The sequence below is a fragment of the Myotis yumanensis genome, unplaced genomic scaffold, assembly GCF_028538775.1.
Source record: "Myotis yumanensis isolate MYYU_CA2020_CCGP unplaced genomic scaffold, mMyoYum1.0.hap1 SCAF_17, whole genome shotgun sequence".
Classification (NCBI taxonomy): domain Eukaryota; kingdom Metazoa; phylum Chordata; class Mammalia; order Chiroptera; family Vespertilionidae; genus Myotis; species Myotis yumanensis.
In genome coordinates this window covers 708,828-723,276 of record NW_027223768.1, presented here as the reverse complement: position 1 = coordinate 723,276, position 14,449 = coordinate 708,828, and the positions used below count along the sequence as shown (strand labels likewise).

The 14,449-nt window shown below is 58.5% G+C and overlaps 1 protein-coding gene across 1 annotated transcript; it reads right to left on the bottom strand.

Annotated features, from left to right (window-relative positions):
- Positions 1-800: 800 nt before the first annotated feature.
- On the bottom strand, positions 801-14,272 carry LOC138995473 (sodium-dependent phosphate transport protein 3-like). The gene is made up of 12 exons (XM_070395948.1): positions 14,196-14,272; positions 11,622-11,731; positions 10,038-10,237; positions 8,821-9,054; positions 8,648-8,735; positions 7,129-7,215; positions 6,138-6,256; positions 5,512-5,673; positions 4,679-4,811; positions 4,450-4,597; positions 3,679-3,769; positions 801-2,406 (listed from the first exon to the last, which is right to left on the bottom strand). The coding sequence occupies exons 2-12, from the start codon at positions 11,647-11,649 to the stop codon at positions 2,272-2,274; spliced, it is 1,425 nt and encodes a 474-aa protein (XP_070252049.1). The 5' UTR covers positions 11,650-11,731; positions 14,196-14,272; the 3' UTR covers positions 801-2,271.
- Positions 14,273-14,449: the final 177 nt, after the last annotated feature.

Genomic DNA, 14,449 nt, shown 5'->3' with positions numbered 1-14,449 from the left:
TCTCTCTCCCCCTTCTTCTCTGTAATCAATAAAAATGTATTTAAAAATAAGATGTGAGCAGGACCTCGTAGGCGGCCAGCTGACTGCCCGGGAGGCTCCCCAGGCTTCCTGGGGCCGGAGTGTGAGCGCCGGAGTCTCCAGGGGGAGGACAGAGCACCTGGCAGTCAGGGCCTGGGCACCTTGACCTGCGGGGAGTCCCGGGTGGGGGAGTGAAGGCTGAGATGAGAGGACAAGCGAGGGAGGTACATGTCTGGGGAGAGGAGGGGCTCACGGGGAGCCAGCAGAACCCAGCGCAGTGGGAAATGTGAAATCCAAGTGGGCGGGGGAGGGGCCGCGGACGGTGACCCCGAACTGCTGAGCCAGCGGCAGGCACGCGGTGCCCAGACTGATCCTGGAAAACACGTCAGCGAGAGGAGGAGGGCGGCCAGGCCCAGAGCAGGGAGTTTCCATGGTAACGTCAACAGGAGGGCCCGCCTTAGCAGGGGGCCAGGGTCCCGTCCGGCACCTGGGACTCCGGGGACCCAGGAGGCCTGGCCATGGGGGTCCAGGCGCAGAGTCCGGGCACCTCCGGGAAGGCCGGGCCACGGCGCACGGAGGGCAGGCCCTGCCCGGTCGCTGCTGTGTTTAATCAGAGCCCGTGATCAGCTCATCAGCGATTTTAGGGGAGAAGTGGGGCCGCCTGCAGGATGGTGGGGGGTGAGCTCAGACCCCTCCCGCAATCCTCCGCACACCTCGGGGCGCCGCAGCTCTGGGTGTTTTGTGGCCCATTGTGGGGTTTTGTTGTTGCTGTTGTTTTTAAATACGTTTTTATTTATTTCAGAGAGGAGGGGAGAGGGAGAGAGAGATAGAAACATCCATGATGAGTGAGAATCACTGATCAGCTGCCTCCTGCACGCCTCCCACTGGGGATCGAGCCCGCAACTCGGGCCTGTGCCCTGACTGGGAATGGAACCCGGGACCCTTCAGTCCGCAGGCCGACGCTCTATCCACTGAGCCACACCAGCGCGGGCCCCCGTTGTTGTGAAAGCTTTTCGTTAATTAGGCTCCGCACCCTCATCTGAAGTCCGAGGCCAAGTGGCCACCGTGTTGTAACGGAGCCGCTGTAACGGGAGGAAGGCTGGCCTTTGGGTGAGGTGTCCCCGGCTGTCGGCTGCTTCTCTGCGAGGCCTCTGCACTCCGGGGGCACTCCGAGGGCCCGCGGCCCCGCATGGGCTCGAAAATCAAAAGCCAGCGGCTTCCACAGTGGTGTCCGCTAGGCCTTCCTCAGACCCTCGCTGACTCCATTCCCGAAAGACCCGTTTCACCTCCTTTCTGCTCGCAGGCGCCCGCTTTCCGGTCCCGCCTTCTCTCTCCGCCAACGTCCCGTTAACGTCCCGTTAACCTCGGCCGGGCCGTCTTCTCCTGGTCGTGTCCGGTCGCGACTCCTGGGATGCAGCCAGGAGGAGTAACACCCGTGTCGCCTGATGGGCAGGACCCCAAATAACCGGAACAGGGTCTCTTTCATTTTAGCGTCCGAGTTTTAATAGACGGGAACCCCATAAAGAAACACCCAGGTTTCACAATCTGTAGCACAGCAGGCCCGTTCCTGCTGGGGTGACGGTTTCACGCGCTGCCCTGGGTGCGGCTCTGACACGGGCACAGGTCCCGGCAGATCTCACCCCTGGGAGAACTAACCAGTCATTATTCCCACAGGGAGTCCTATTCACCCGGCACTGTCCACAGAGAGAGAGTCAAAGGCAATGAGAATTGCCCGGCTCTCAGCTCCGTGGTTGAGCATCGACCTGTGAACCAGGAGGTCAGGGTTTGATTCCCTGTCAGGGCACAGGCCCGGATTTTGGGCTCGATCCCTGTGTGGGGCGTGCAGGAGGCGGCCGATCCATGATTCTCTCTCATCGTTGATGTTTCCATCTCCCTCTCCCTCTCCCTTCCTCTCTGAAACCAATAAAAATACATTAAAACAAAACAGAAAACAAAGGCAGGGGAATTGGCATCTCAAGCGTGTCCAGCGGTTGCTGGCCCGGCTGGGTGTGAGAGTCACGGGGGGGTCTAAGACTCACTGATGTCGGGGCGCTCCCCAGACCCACGCGTTCGGGCTCTCGGAGCGGCGCCCGCATATCCGCATGTTCCAGAGGCTCCCCAGGAAATCGGACTCACACGCGGAGGTGTGACCTGCGGAGCGGCCGCGAAGCAAGAACGTGAAGCGTGAAGACGAGTCAGAAAACGCTGGGAAGCGGGGGGTCCGCGTCCCACATCGACGTCTGCGCTGGGGCCTCAGAGGCGCGTGAGGGTCCTCTCTTTGGCCCAGTCCTGGAGCTCCGCCCGCCCGAACGTGAGGTAGAACACCAGGCCGAACAGGTTGACGGCGGCAGCCAGGAAGAAGACGTGCCTCCACCCGGACTCGGAGTCCTGGGGAGAAAGCCAGGGTCGTGCTCAGGGTCCCTTCCCCACCAGGGCCGGAAGCCCTCGTGCTGGGGTGACACGCTGACCCCAGAGAACACAGGGCATGCCCTGCGATGGCCACATGTCTTGGGTTATCGGAGAAGGTTTCATAAAACTTGGAAGGAAAACAACTCTGTTTTTCTTTAAACCAGAATTAATTCACCTACGTGAATGTTTTTCTGGATTTGGGATCTCAACAGTCATGAACATACCCTATTCCTCATAGAAAATTATGCTTAAAATGACATCATTAAGATTTCATCCTCATGCCCGGCCGGCGGGGCTCAGTGGTTGAGCGTCGACCTACGAGCCAGGAGGTCACAGTTGGATTCCCGGTCAGGGCACAGGCCCGGGTTGGGGGCTTGATCCCTAGTGCAGGAGGCAGCCGGTCCATGATTCTCTCTCATCACTGATGTTTCTATCTCTCCCTCCCTCTCTGACATCAATAAAAATATATTTTTTTAAAAAAGAAAACGTTTGTGTACGTTGACTCTCGTCCTCCCATCCAGGCCGGGTTCCGCCCACGTCCCGTGGAGCCAGCCTCCTGCCACGCCTGCTCCGTGTCCGCCAGGATGAACCTCTTTAAACGGGCCTTTCTGAGCGGCCTCTTCATCACCTCCCCTCGCCCGTCTTCCTCTCCTACCTTGAACTCTGTCCTTCACGCCCTGGCTGGTGTGGCTCAGTGGATAGAGCCTCGGCCTGAGGACTGAAAGGTCCCGGGTTCGATCCCGGTCAAGGGCACATATCTCAGTTGCAGGCTGCGGGCCCTGGTCAGGGGCACGTGGGAGGCAACCAGTCGAGTGTCTCTCACATCGGGGTGTCTCTGTCCCCCCCACCCACCCCCACTCTCTCTGAAAACCAACGGAACAATGTCCTCGGCTGAGGGTTGAAAAAGAAAAGGAACCTGCCCTTCACTCTGCATCACCGAGAACCGCCACTGCGTTTGCATCTCTAGAAACTCACCCTGAGCCGCTTTTCTCTGCCCGAACCACTCATTTCCATCAACCTGACGTCGTTCGTTTTTAGAAATTTGTCTCTTACTCCTCCCTGTCTCCCCTCCGCCCCCCCGGAACCTGAGCTCTCGGAGCCCATGGACGGTCCCGCTCAGACAGAGCAGCGTGTCAGCATCCGTGCCCGCCTTGCCCTCAGACCACACAGTCCCGGAGCGCAGAGGCCCTACTGTGCGCCCCCCAGGCCCAAAACAGCACCTGCCGCTGGCACACACTCAGCGCTGCCCACCTGGCTGATGAGGAACCCGGTGGCCGTGGAGGAGATGATGCCCGCGAGGAGCCCGAATCCCCGGGAGACGCCCATGAGGAAGCTGGCGTACCTGCGGAGAGGATGGCACGGGCTGGCCGCCAGCGCTCGTGGCGCCTTTCCTCCGGCGGAAGGATGGCTTTCCCGCCACTCAGCCCCGAGCCGGCGGTGTCTCACTCGCCCCAAGGCATTTGGGGCCACATACACCTATGCCGGCCCTGACGCCACCAGAACCAGAACCAGGAGGTCACAGTTCGATTCCTGGTCAGGGCACAGGCCCAAGTTTCGGCTCGATCCCCAGTGTGGGGGGAGCAGGAGGCAGCTGGTCAATGATTCTCTCTCATCTTTAATGTTTCTCTCTCTCCCTCTCCCTTCCTCTCTGAAATCAATAAAAATATAAAAATAAAAAATAAAATAAAATAAAACTGCCTCTGGCCGGCCGGCCGGTGTGGCTCAGTGGTTGAGCATCCAACTATGAACCAGGAGGTCAGGGTTCGATTCCCAGTCAGGGCTCAGGCCCAGGTTTTGGGCTGGATCCCTGATAGGGGTCAGGCAGGAGGCGGCCAATCAGTGATATTCTTCTCTCATCAATGCTTCTTTCTCTCCCTCCCTCTCTTTTCCTCTCTCTCTAAAAAATAATCAATAAAAACATAGTTAAAAACAAACAAACAAAAACCCGCCTCAGGACAGGACGGAGGCCCGGCACCCCTGCAGCGAGCGGCCTGGAGGCGGGACCAGCCGGTAAGGTCTCACCTGGGGGCGATGTCCAAGGTGTTGATGATGAACCCCGCGTCGCACAGGTTGCTGGTCCCGGGAATGAGGATCAGCAAAACCACGGTGGTCACGTAACTGGAAGCCACGAAGGGCAGGGCCACGGCGCAGAGCGACGGGAGCAGGAGGCCTGGGCGGGGAGGACGGTCAGGACCCGCTCGGACCAGACGCGGAGCGGGGTGGGTCCCCTGAGCCCGGGGCCTGTCCTTACCCAGGGCCGAGAAGAGCTTCCGGACGGTGAGGAGCCCCAGGAGGCCCCTGGACAGAAGGAAGTCGGCCAGCTGGCCCCCCAGGACCGTGCACGTGGAGGCAGCCAGGAAGGGCAGGGAGGACAGGACCCCGCTCTGCGGGCAGGAAGCCAACCGGTGAGGCCGAGTCCCACGGACGGCAGCCCCTCCGGACACTCGGCCGTTTTAGGGGAACTAGTGTCACCGTCTCAGGTGAGAAGCCGGGCACCTGCCTCATCTGAGGATATTTTCCCACTGATTTTTAGGGAGAGAGGGAGGGAGAGGGAGAGGCAGAGAGAGACATCGATGTGAGAGAGACACATCGATGGGTTGCCTCCTGTACGCGCCCCGACCAGGGCCTGGGCTGGGGAAGAGCCTGCAACCGAGGTATGTGCCCTTGATGGGGTTCGAACCCGGGACCCTGTGGTCCGCAGGCAGAAGCTCTAGCCACTGAGGCAAACCGGTGAGGGCAAACAGTATAAATCCCTGAGAGAACGTGAAGAATTAAGAATGAGGTGTGAGAGAAAAACAAAACAAACAAAACAAAAATAAAATAAACAAAACCCCCCAAAGAATGAGGTGTGGTCGGGTAGCCTGGCGGTTAGGGGCACCGACCGCAGCGCCCTGTCCCTGAGCAGCCCTGTGATCCGGGGCGTCCTCTGACCTCTGCGTGTCCCGTCCCCACGCTGTCCCCTGGGGGTCCTTAGGGTGCCCCTCAAGGTCGCCTCCAGGGTTGATGGGTGCGTTCAAAGCCAGCGGGACAGGGAGCAGGGAGCCAACCCTCCCCCCGCCCCCTCGCTCCCGGCGGGCAGCGCACCTCCCTGATGCTGACGTGCAGCACGGAGCTGATGTAGGTGGGCAGGTAGGTGACGATGACGGTGCAGAGCCAGAAGTGGCTGAAGAAGCCCGAGAAGATGGCCCACAGGGGCAGGCAGCGGGCCATGGCCTTGAGGGGGACGGAGCGCCGAGGGGACGTGGGCTGAGAGGACACAGCGCATCCACGTGGGTGTTCGGACGTCAGAGGGCCCCTCCTGGGAGCACCCACCCACCTCTGCAGGCCCAAGGGGAGGGGTGCAGGTGCTGGGAGCCCCGCCCATCACCTCTGCGGGGGGGGGGGGGGGGGGGCCCGGGGGAGGGGTGCAGGTGCTGGGAGCCCCGCCCATCACCTCTGTGGGGGGAGGGGGGGGGCCCGGGGAGGGGTGCAGGTGCTGGGAGCCCCGCCCATCACCTCTGCGGGGGGAGGGGGGGGCCCGGGGAGGGGTGCAGGTGCTGGGAGCCCCGCCCATCACCTCTGTGGGGGGAGGGGGGGGGCCCGGGGAGGGGTGCAGGTGCTGGGAGCCCCGCCCATCACCTCTGCGGGGGGAGGGGGGGGCCCGGGGAGGGGTGCAGGTGCTGGGAGCCCCGCCATCACCTCTGTGGGTCCCGCGGGGAGGGGGCAGGTACCTGCTGAGCCAGCGAGGACACGATGTGCTTCTGCTCGCGGAGGCTAATGCACGGGTGACGCGTGGGGTCGTCGTAGATGACGGTGAACCACAGCAGACAGCACACGCAGCCCAGGCCACCTGGGGAGCCGGACGCAGTTAGTTCTCAGGGGATTTGTGGGCTGCGGGAGGGAGTTTGTCTGACGTGGTATTGCCTCCCCCCAAACACACACACGCACACGCACACACACACACGTGCACACATGCATACATGCACACACATACACACGCGCACACACGCCAATTCATGGTTATTCCATCCCAAGGACCTCAACGTTCCCACCTCATGTCAATTCTTTTTTAATATTTTAAAATTGATTTTAGAGAGAGGAAGGGAGGAGAGAGAAACATCCATGAGAGAAGCATCCATCAGCTGCCTCCTGCACGCCCCCGACTGGGGATGGAGCCTGCAACCAAGGCCCATGCCCTTGACCGGAATCAGACCCAGGACCCTTCAGTCCGCGGGCCAGTGCTCTATCCACTGAGCCAAACTGGCTATGGCTCTATCAATTCTTGTACAAATCTCCTTTTTTAAATTAATTAATTTTTTAATAAATATATTTTTATTGATTTTAGAAAGAGAGAGAGGGAGAGAGGAATAGAAGCATCAATGATGAGAGAGAATCACGGGTCGGCTGCCTGTGCTCGGATGGGGAATCCAACCGTGACCTCCTGGTTCATAGGTTGGTGCTCAACCCCTGAGCCACGCCGGCCGGGCTCCACAAATCCCCTTTTAGCTACAGCTCTCCAGTTACCGTCCCTCCAGTAGCGACGGCCATCGGTCACCCTCTGCAGACACCTGAGCACGGCCCCCTCCTGGACTAGACGAAGACACCGCCCCTCCCGTTCCCGCCACCTTCCAGGTAACAGAGGACGGGGCCTGTCCCGCGGGAGGAAGGTGGCCGGACGCCGGGATGTGGCGGCGTCGAGGGTGAGAGACGCGACTCACTCACCGAAGATGTAGAAGATGAAGGGCCAGCCCAGGGCCTGTGAGATGAGCCCCCCGACGCAGAGGATGAGGGAGGACCCCAGCGCGGCCCCTGAAGAGAAGGCGGAGGGAGACACGTGTGAACCCGGGGGAGGCCGAGGCCCCTGGCCGCCCTGGACGTCGCCCCAGCAGTGAGGTGGCCGACTCGGAGTGGCTGGGTGAGGAGAGATCTGCCCAGTGAAGTCACAGGAAGGAACGAGGATCCATCTTCATCATAACAATAACCCCCCCGTGGCACCAGCCTGGCTAAATCCACAGCCCACCTCCTTTCCTGTTTTTTGTTCTTTAAATATATTTGTATAGACTTCAGAGAGGAAGGGAGAGGGAGAGAGAAAGAAGCACCGATGGTGAGAGAGAGTCATGGATCGGCTGTGTCCTGCACATCCCACACTGGGGATGGAGCCCGCAACCCGGGCCTGTGCCCTGACCGGGAATCGAGCCGTGACCTCCTGGTTCACAAGTTGATGCTCAACCACTGAGCCACGCCTACCGGGCTCACCTTCTTTCCTTATAACCAGAGGCGCCTGCTGGCAGGGAGCACCAGGAGGTTGGGGACAGAAGAGGGAAGACGGGCACAGACCCTGCTCCCTGGACTGCGTGGCCCGGGGGAGCGGGGGGGGCAGGGCGGTGCCATGGCCGTTCTCGTCCAGCCTCTCTCTTCTCTCCACCCCGAGTTCCCGCAGGCGGCTCTTGCATGTCTATCTGTGCTAAGACGTGTCTACACTGGTCCCCCCCCCCCTCCCCGCCCCCAGCTGCTCTTGTCGCTCACAGTGGACTTTTCTGTGCCGAGCCTCATGCGTTTCTTACCTACGTAACCGTCTCCCAGTGTTGGATTTGGGAGAAGAATTTGTTTTTTAAAAGTTTTTTTAAAATATATTTTTATTGATTTTTTACAGAGAGGAAGGGAGAGGGATAGAGAGTTAGAAACATCGATGAGAGAGAAACATCGATCAGCTGCCTCCTGCACACTCCCTACTGGGGATGTGCCTGCAACCAAGGTACATGCCCTTGACCGGAATCGAACCTGGGACCCTTGAGTCCACAGGTCGACGCTCTATCCACTGAGCCAAACCGGTTAGGGCTTGTTTGTTTTTTTTTAACAGGAGCAAAACAAATTTAATTTTGTACGTACAAGAGCCCATGAAACTTTGAGACTCAAAGAAGTGACCACAGCAGGAGGCCTTTCTACTTTTAGACAAAGAAACAATAAATTCAGCCCGGCCGCCGTGGCTCGGTGGGTGAGCACCGACCTGTGAACCAGGGGGTCACGGTTCGATTCCTGGTCAGGGCACAGGCCCGGGTGGCGGCTCCATCCCCGGTGTGGGGGGTGCAGGAGGCGGCCAACTGATGACTCTCTATCATTATTGGTAGGTTATTGATGGGAGAACTGTAATCCCTCTCCCCCAAACCGTCCGATGCCGCCAAGGGAAGGCGGGGGAGGGGGAGGCCGGTCACAGGGCTGCGACCCGCGTGGGAACCCTTACCGGAGCCCGCGATGCTGGTGAGCTTGCTGCGCTCCAGCGGGGGCGCCCACTTCGCCCAGATGGTGAACTGACCTGTCCATGCCATTCCCTGAAATGAAAACCGTTCAGACCTTCGCTCGCCAGCAGGACTCCGGAGTCCGCCCCCGCCCGCCGGGGGAGAGCACCTCCGGTACCTGGGCCATGCCCTGGGCGATGCGAATCACCATCACCAAGCTCACGCCCAGGTCAGCGGCCAGCGGCGTGCAGAGGCTGAGCAGGGAGGAGGCCAGCAGCCCCGCCCCCAGCATGTGCTTGGCGCCAAATATCCCCGCCAGGTATCCGCTGGGGATCAGAGTCAGCAAAATCCCGTAGCTGATGGAGCTGAAGAGGATGCCCTGGGTCTCGGGGCTCCATGCGTAGACGGAGGTCTGGAAAAGGAGGAGAAAAGGGAAATTCGTTGCTGAGAACGGGGGCTTCCCAGCCGGAGCGCTGTGGTTGGCGGCCTCCCATGAAAGGTCACATTTGGTTTCTCTCTCTTTCTTCTTTTTTAAAGTCTAGCTTAAATATCCCACCGTTTCCAAAAAAAACTAATTATATGCCTAATTCTTTTTAATATATTTTCATTGATTTCAGAGAGGAAGGGAGAGGGAGAGAGAGAGACATCAATGATGAGAGAGAATCGTTGACCGGCTGCCTCCTGCACGTTCCCTACTGGGGATCGAGCCAGCAACCCGGGCACGTGCCTTTGACCAGAATCGAACCTGGGACCCTTCAGTCCGCAGGTCAACGCTCTATCCCCTGAGCTAACCGGCTAGAACCCTCCTTTGTCCTCTCCGAGGAAGGAAAGGCAGAGGGTGCGAAGGAGAAAAGCGATGAAGAAAGGGTTGCACAAACGGGCGGCCGGAGGGGTCAGCGAAGGCGACAGCGAGAGGGATTCCATCAGCAGAAGAGCTCCCTTGCACTGTTTGCTTCTGGTCAAAGTCGGTGACATGCGGACCCTCGTTCCAAAGGGTAAGGGAGACCAGCGTTCCTGGGCCCCCATCCACTCAGTCCCTAACAGCAGGTCAGGAGCGATGGCCGCCGGCGCAGAACTGGCTTCCCAGACCAGGAGTGCGGCCACCTTCCTCTCCCGAGGCGACACGATAAATGGCTGGTGGTGGCCGCTGGACAGGAAACATCCTGGTGTACATGGAGGTACAGGACCAAACAGCGTGACTGTAGAATACTGTCCACTTAAAGTAAATAATGGCCCAGGTTCTCTCTCTCTCTCCCGCCCTTCCCCTCTCTGAAATCAATAAAAATATATTTTAAAAATAAAATAAAAAGAAATCCATCCACAGATTTGAGATCGAAGCCTTCCCTTCACACTGGGGATGCCCGTCCGACAAAGGGCTGTTCTCCGTCCACTCACCTCTGCGTGGAGCTCCCCGCTGGGCCCGCTGGGGTCCGGGAGGGGGCCGTCCGCGGAGGCGTTGGCCGGGGCGGGCTGCTGGGTGCTGTTGACCATGGCGATGATGGCGATGCTGAGGCTGACGCGCTGGGTGATCATGCTGAGGTTGGAGAGGTGCATGACCACGGCCAGCCCGTAGCGCAAGGAGCAGAAGTCTGGGCCTGGGAAGGACGGGGGGGGGGGGGGAAGGTGGGGGCTCCTGGCGGCGATCGCTCCTCCCAGTGAAAAGCACACCGCAGCCCCAGCCGGCGTGGCTCAGCAGTTGAGCATTGACCTATGAACCAGGAGGTCGGGGTTCGATTCCCTGTCGGGGCCCCTGCCTGTGTTTCGGGCTTGATCCCCAGTGTGGGGCGTGCAGGAGGCAGCCGATCCATGATTCTCTCTCAACATTGATGTTTCTATCTCTCTCTCTCTCCCTCTTCCTTCCTCCGTGAAATCAATAAAAATATATTTTAAAAAACAACAACAACAAAAACACCACAGTCCCCCTCTCTCTTGTCACACCCTCCTCGGTCCTTCCCTTTAGTTGGCTTCAGGCCCTGAATCTGGGATCCCATCACCAGGCAAAGTCACGATGGGAGCAGATGATAAACAGAACGAGCTTCATGGTGGCACTGACGCCCACTGTTCCCAGACGAAGTGAGGGGGGAGGGCGGCAGAGCCCGCCCACAGCACCTCCCCCAGCTGCCAGTCAGCCCCATCTGGTTTGCATATTCATTTACCAAAAAAATCTTGCAAGTTTCGACTAGACAGCCGGCTGCCTTTGAGTGAAGCTAGTCACACACCCAGGGTCTTCTTTTTAGGCATTTTGTTTGTTTGTTTGTAGAGAGAGGGAAACACCGGTTTGCCGGGACACTCATGGATGCGCTCATAGGTGGCTCTCGCATGGGCCTGAAGGGGACCGAACCGGCCACCGTGGGGTCTCAGGCCGATGCTCTACCCAACCCAGCGTATTCACGCACCTGAGCGTAAATAGTTTTGCATATTTGGAGAATTTGGACTAAAGAGAAACAAGAGAGAATCTGGGAGGAAATAGAGGAGAACACAGGGTGTCCCCCCAAATGTCTACGCACTTTGAATATGTTAGAGGGTGTGTGCATTTTGGGGACACCCTGCGTAGGGGAAGAAATCCTCGTTCATGGCCAGGTGGCTCAGGGATGGGATGGGTCGCCTGGAAAAGAATTATTTCCTTATTCCCGGAGATTTCCCAGCTCAGGGGACACAGCCAGCTCCCTGGCAAGGACCCCATCGCAGGAATTCATGCACGCACTGAGGGTTTCTATAAAATGACTTTTTCAGACCCATTCCATTCCTTATGTCCTAGGACTCGCTGATCGCTGGGCTGAATTTCTGGCCCAAACTCAGTGGGGCTCCCTGAGGAAGAGGCAGCAACAGGCAACAGGGTGAGGGGCTGGAGCGGGTCCCACTGGCCACGGAGGCGCGATGGGAGGAGGAGGGGAGCAGAGCAAGGAGGTGCCGGGGACGCGGGACACCCATCCGTTCACCCTTCCACGCGGCAGCGGCCAGCCCGGCAGGTGGCGTTACCTCTCCTGGCGGACGGCTTCTCGTCCATGGGGCTCCTCCGGGAGGCGGCTCCGCACGTGGGGGCAGAGGCGCCCCTGCCCTGAGTCTCTTTCGCCGCGACAGGCTCTGATCTAGGGGAGGACAAGCCAACGCAGGACCCACAATCACTTCCCGCGTTCCCGCTGCCTGCTCTCGGCATCAGCAAACCCTTTGTTTTGTTGTTGTTGTTATTTTAAAACTAGAGGTCCGATGCATGAAATTCATGCAAGAGTAGGCCTTCCTTCCCTCAGCTGCTGGCACAGGCTTCCCTCTGGCACCAAGAACCCGGGCTTGCTTCCCTCAGGCTGACGGCAGACACCGGGACCCAGGATTCCCTCCAGCCCTGGCTTTGTCCAGAAGGACGTCCTGTCTAATTAGCATATTACCCTTTTATTATTATAGATATGTTTTTATTGATTTCAGAGAGGAAGGGAGAGAGAGAGAGAGAAACACCAATGATGAGAGAGAATCATGGATCAGCTGCCTCCTGCACGCCCCCCACTGGGGATGGAGCCTGCAACCGGGGCCTGTGCCCTGACCGGGAATCCAACTGTGACCTCCTGGCTCCTAGGCCACGCGGGCCGGCCCAGCCCATTTCCTATCGCCATGTTGTTATTGCCCTCAGGGCTCCCCTAACATGCAGCCACCTTGCGTCACCCTGTTGGCGAGCCTCCTCGTTTGCTCAGAGTAAATGTCCACGTGGCTGAAGGAGCAGGAACCTGCAGGTCGAAGGGCACGGGGACCAGTCCCGGCCGTTCTGGGAACGAGGTCGGACAAAGCCAGAGCAGTTCCCGGGGCTCCCCGAGCCTTTTCACCCGTTTCCTCGGAAGCAGGGGGCCAGTGCTTGGGAACGGGGGTCTGAGACGCGCCTCCTCACCCAGGACAGCTCAGGGCGTTGCGTGCAATCCATGCTCACGGCGGCAGTGAGGACAGACAGCCCCAAGCTTGGCACCCGGGCTGTCGGGTGACTGCGGGAGGCTCGCAGTGGACACACGTTACTATAAACATGCTTTTGATGGTTCAATTGGCCTGAAACTTTTCACCTTAAACTTTTCCTTTTCTTTCTTTTTTTAAAATATATTTTATTGGTTTTTTAGAGAGGAAGGGAGAGGGATAGAGAGTTAGAAACATCGACCAGCTGCCTCCTGCACACCCCCTACTGGGGATGTTCCTGCAACCAAGGTCCATGCCCTTGACCGGAATCGAACCTGGGACCCTTGAGTCCACAGGCCAACACTCTATCCACTGAGCCAAACCGGTTAGGGCTTCCTTTTCTTTCTTTCTTTCCCTCAAACGGTGGGTGAGCAAGGGATGCCACTCGACACAAACTTCAGAGCATAAGGGGAAACGTGACTGTTTCTGGGCTCGTGCCACTGCCCCCCTTTCAGAAGACGGGAGATTCTAAATAAAACTGGTTATCCCAGCAGGTGATTCCTATCATGCCACCGGTTCCTGTGGGAGTCTAACCCTGAAGAATAACGTCTGTGGGCAACCCTGGAAGGGCTGTAATGAGAGCACGCACCTCGGTACAGGCTCCTCCCGGCCCGTGCCCTGGTCGGGGCTCGTGCAGGAGGCAACCAATCGATGTGTTTCTCTCTGTCTCTCCCTCTCTCTCCCACTCTCCCTAAAAATCAATGGAAAAATGGCCTCGGGTGAGGATTAACCGCAACAACAGGTGCAACTGGACCCAGCCCGGGAGATGGGCAGAAGCCCAGGCAACTCTCCTGAGTGACAGCCTGGGGCCCCGTCTTCCAGGCCAACGTGAGCCCAACTGTGCTGTCCTTCAGGTCCCTTCCCACCCTGTCCCCCCTCCCCACCTGTCAGCGCCCTCAGCTCCCAGAGCAGGTGCTCTGTACAAGCATCCAAGATCTATTGCTTCCAACCTTACAACGTTGTTCCTGTTCTCTGTCCCTGGAAGATAATTTCAAATCTGCAGAGAAATCTGAAGACTCCTTCCTCCCAGGCCCCCACCCCAAACCTTGTTAGTTGGGATCCAGCGCTTTATTCCACAGCTGAAGCCCGTCCACATGCCACGGCGTCCCAGTTAGCACTCAGGGCTCCTCAGAGGAGCCGCCCTCGCCCAGTGTCCCCTGGGCCTGGTGGCCCCCAAGCCCTGCTCTAGGGTCTTGATCGAATCGATCACCTTTTTCATTTTTCTAAAATCATTTGGATAATCCTCAATTTTTTTTTTGAGGATTATTTTTCCATTGATTTTTAGAGAGAGTGGAAGGGAGAGGGAGACAGAGAGAGACATCGATGTGAGAGAGACATATTGATGGGTGCTTCCTGCACGCCCAGGTACATGGATGCCCTTGACTGGAATCGACCCCGGGACCCTTCTGTCCGGGGACCGACTCTCTATCCACTGAGCCAAACTGGCCAGGGCTCTTCAGAAAGTCTCTTCTTGATTTTGCAACCAGAAACCATCCCCAGAGGGAGGCCCTGAGGCTGCTGTTCAGGGTCTTTCTCCCACTTCCCCTCACCCACTCCCTCCCTCGGCTGGGCCTCTGGTGCATGACTGATTATCACCGACCCAGAGAGGAGAGAAGCGCTTACCTTCACCATTAACCCGTCTGCTAAGCCCTCACCCAGGCGGCCGTGGAGTCGCTTCTGTCCCCTCTCCCCTTCCCAACGTCCTGCCGTTTTACAAAGACAAACACCAGCCACGTGGGAGCCCACGGCAGCAGCCCGGGAGCCTGGGTCTGGCTTTGCAGCTTAATTTTTAACTCCACGTCCACGTTCTCACTGGCAGGGGGTGCATCTCAGAAGATGGCACCACGTTTTTCTGCTTTGAACTGTGCCCAGAGCCG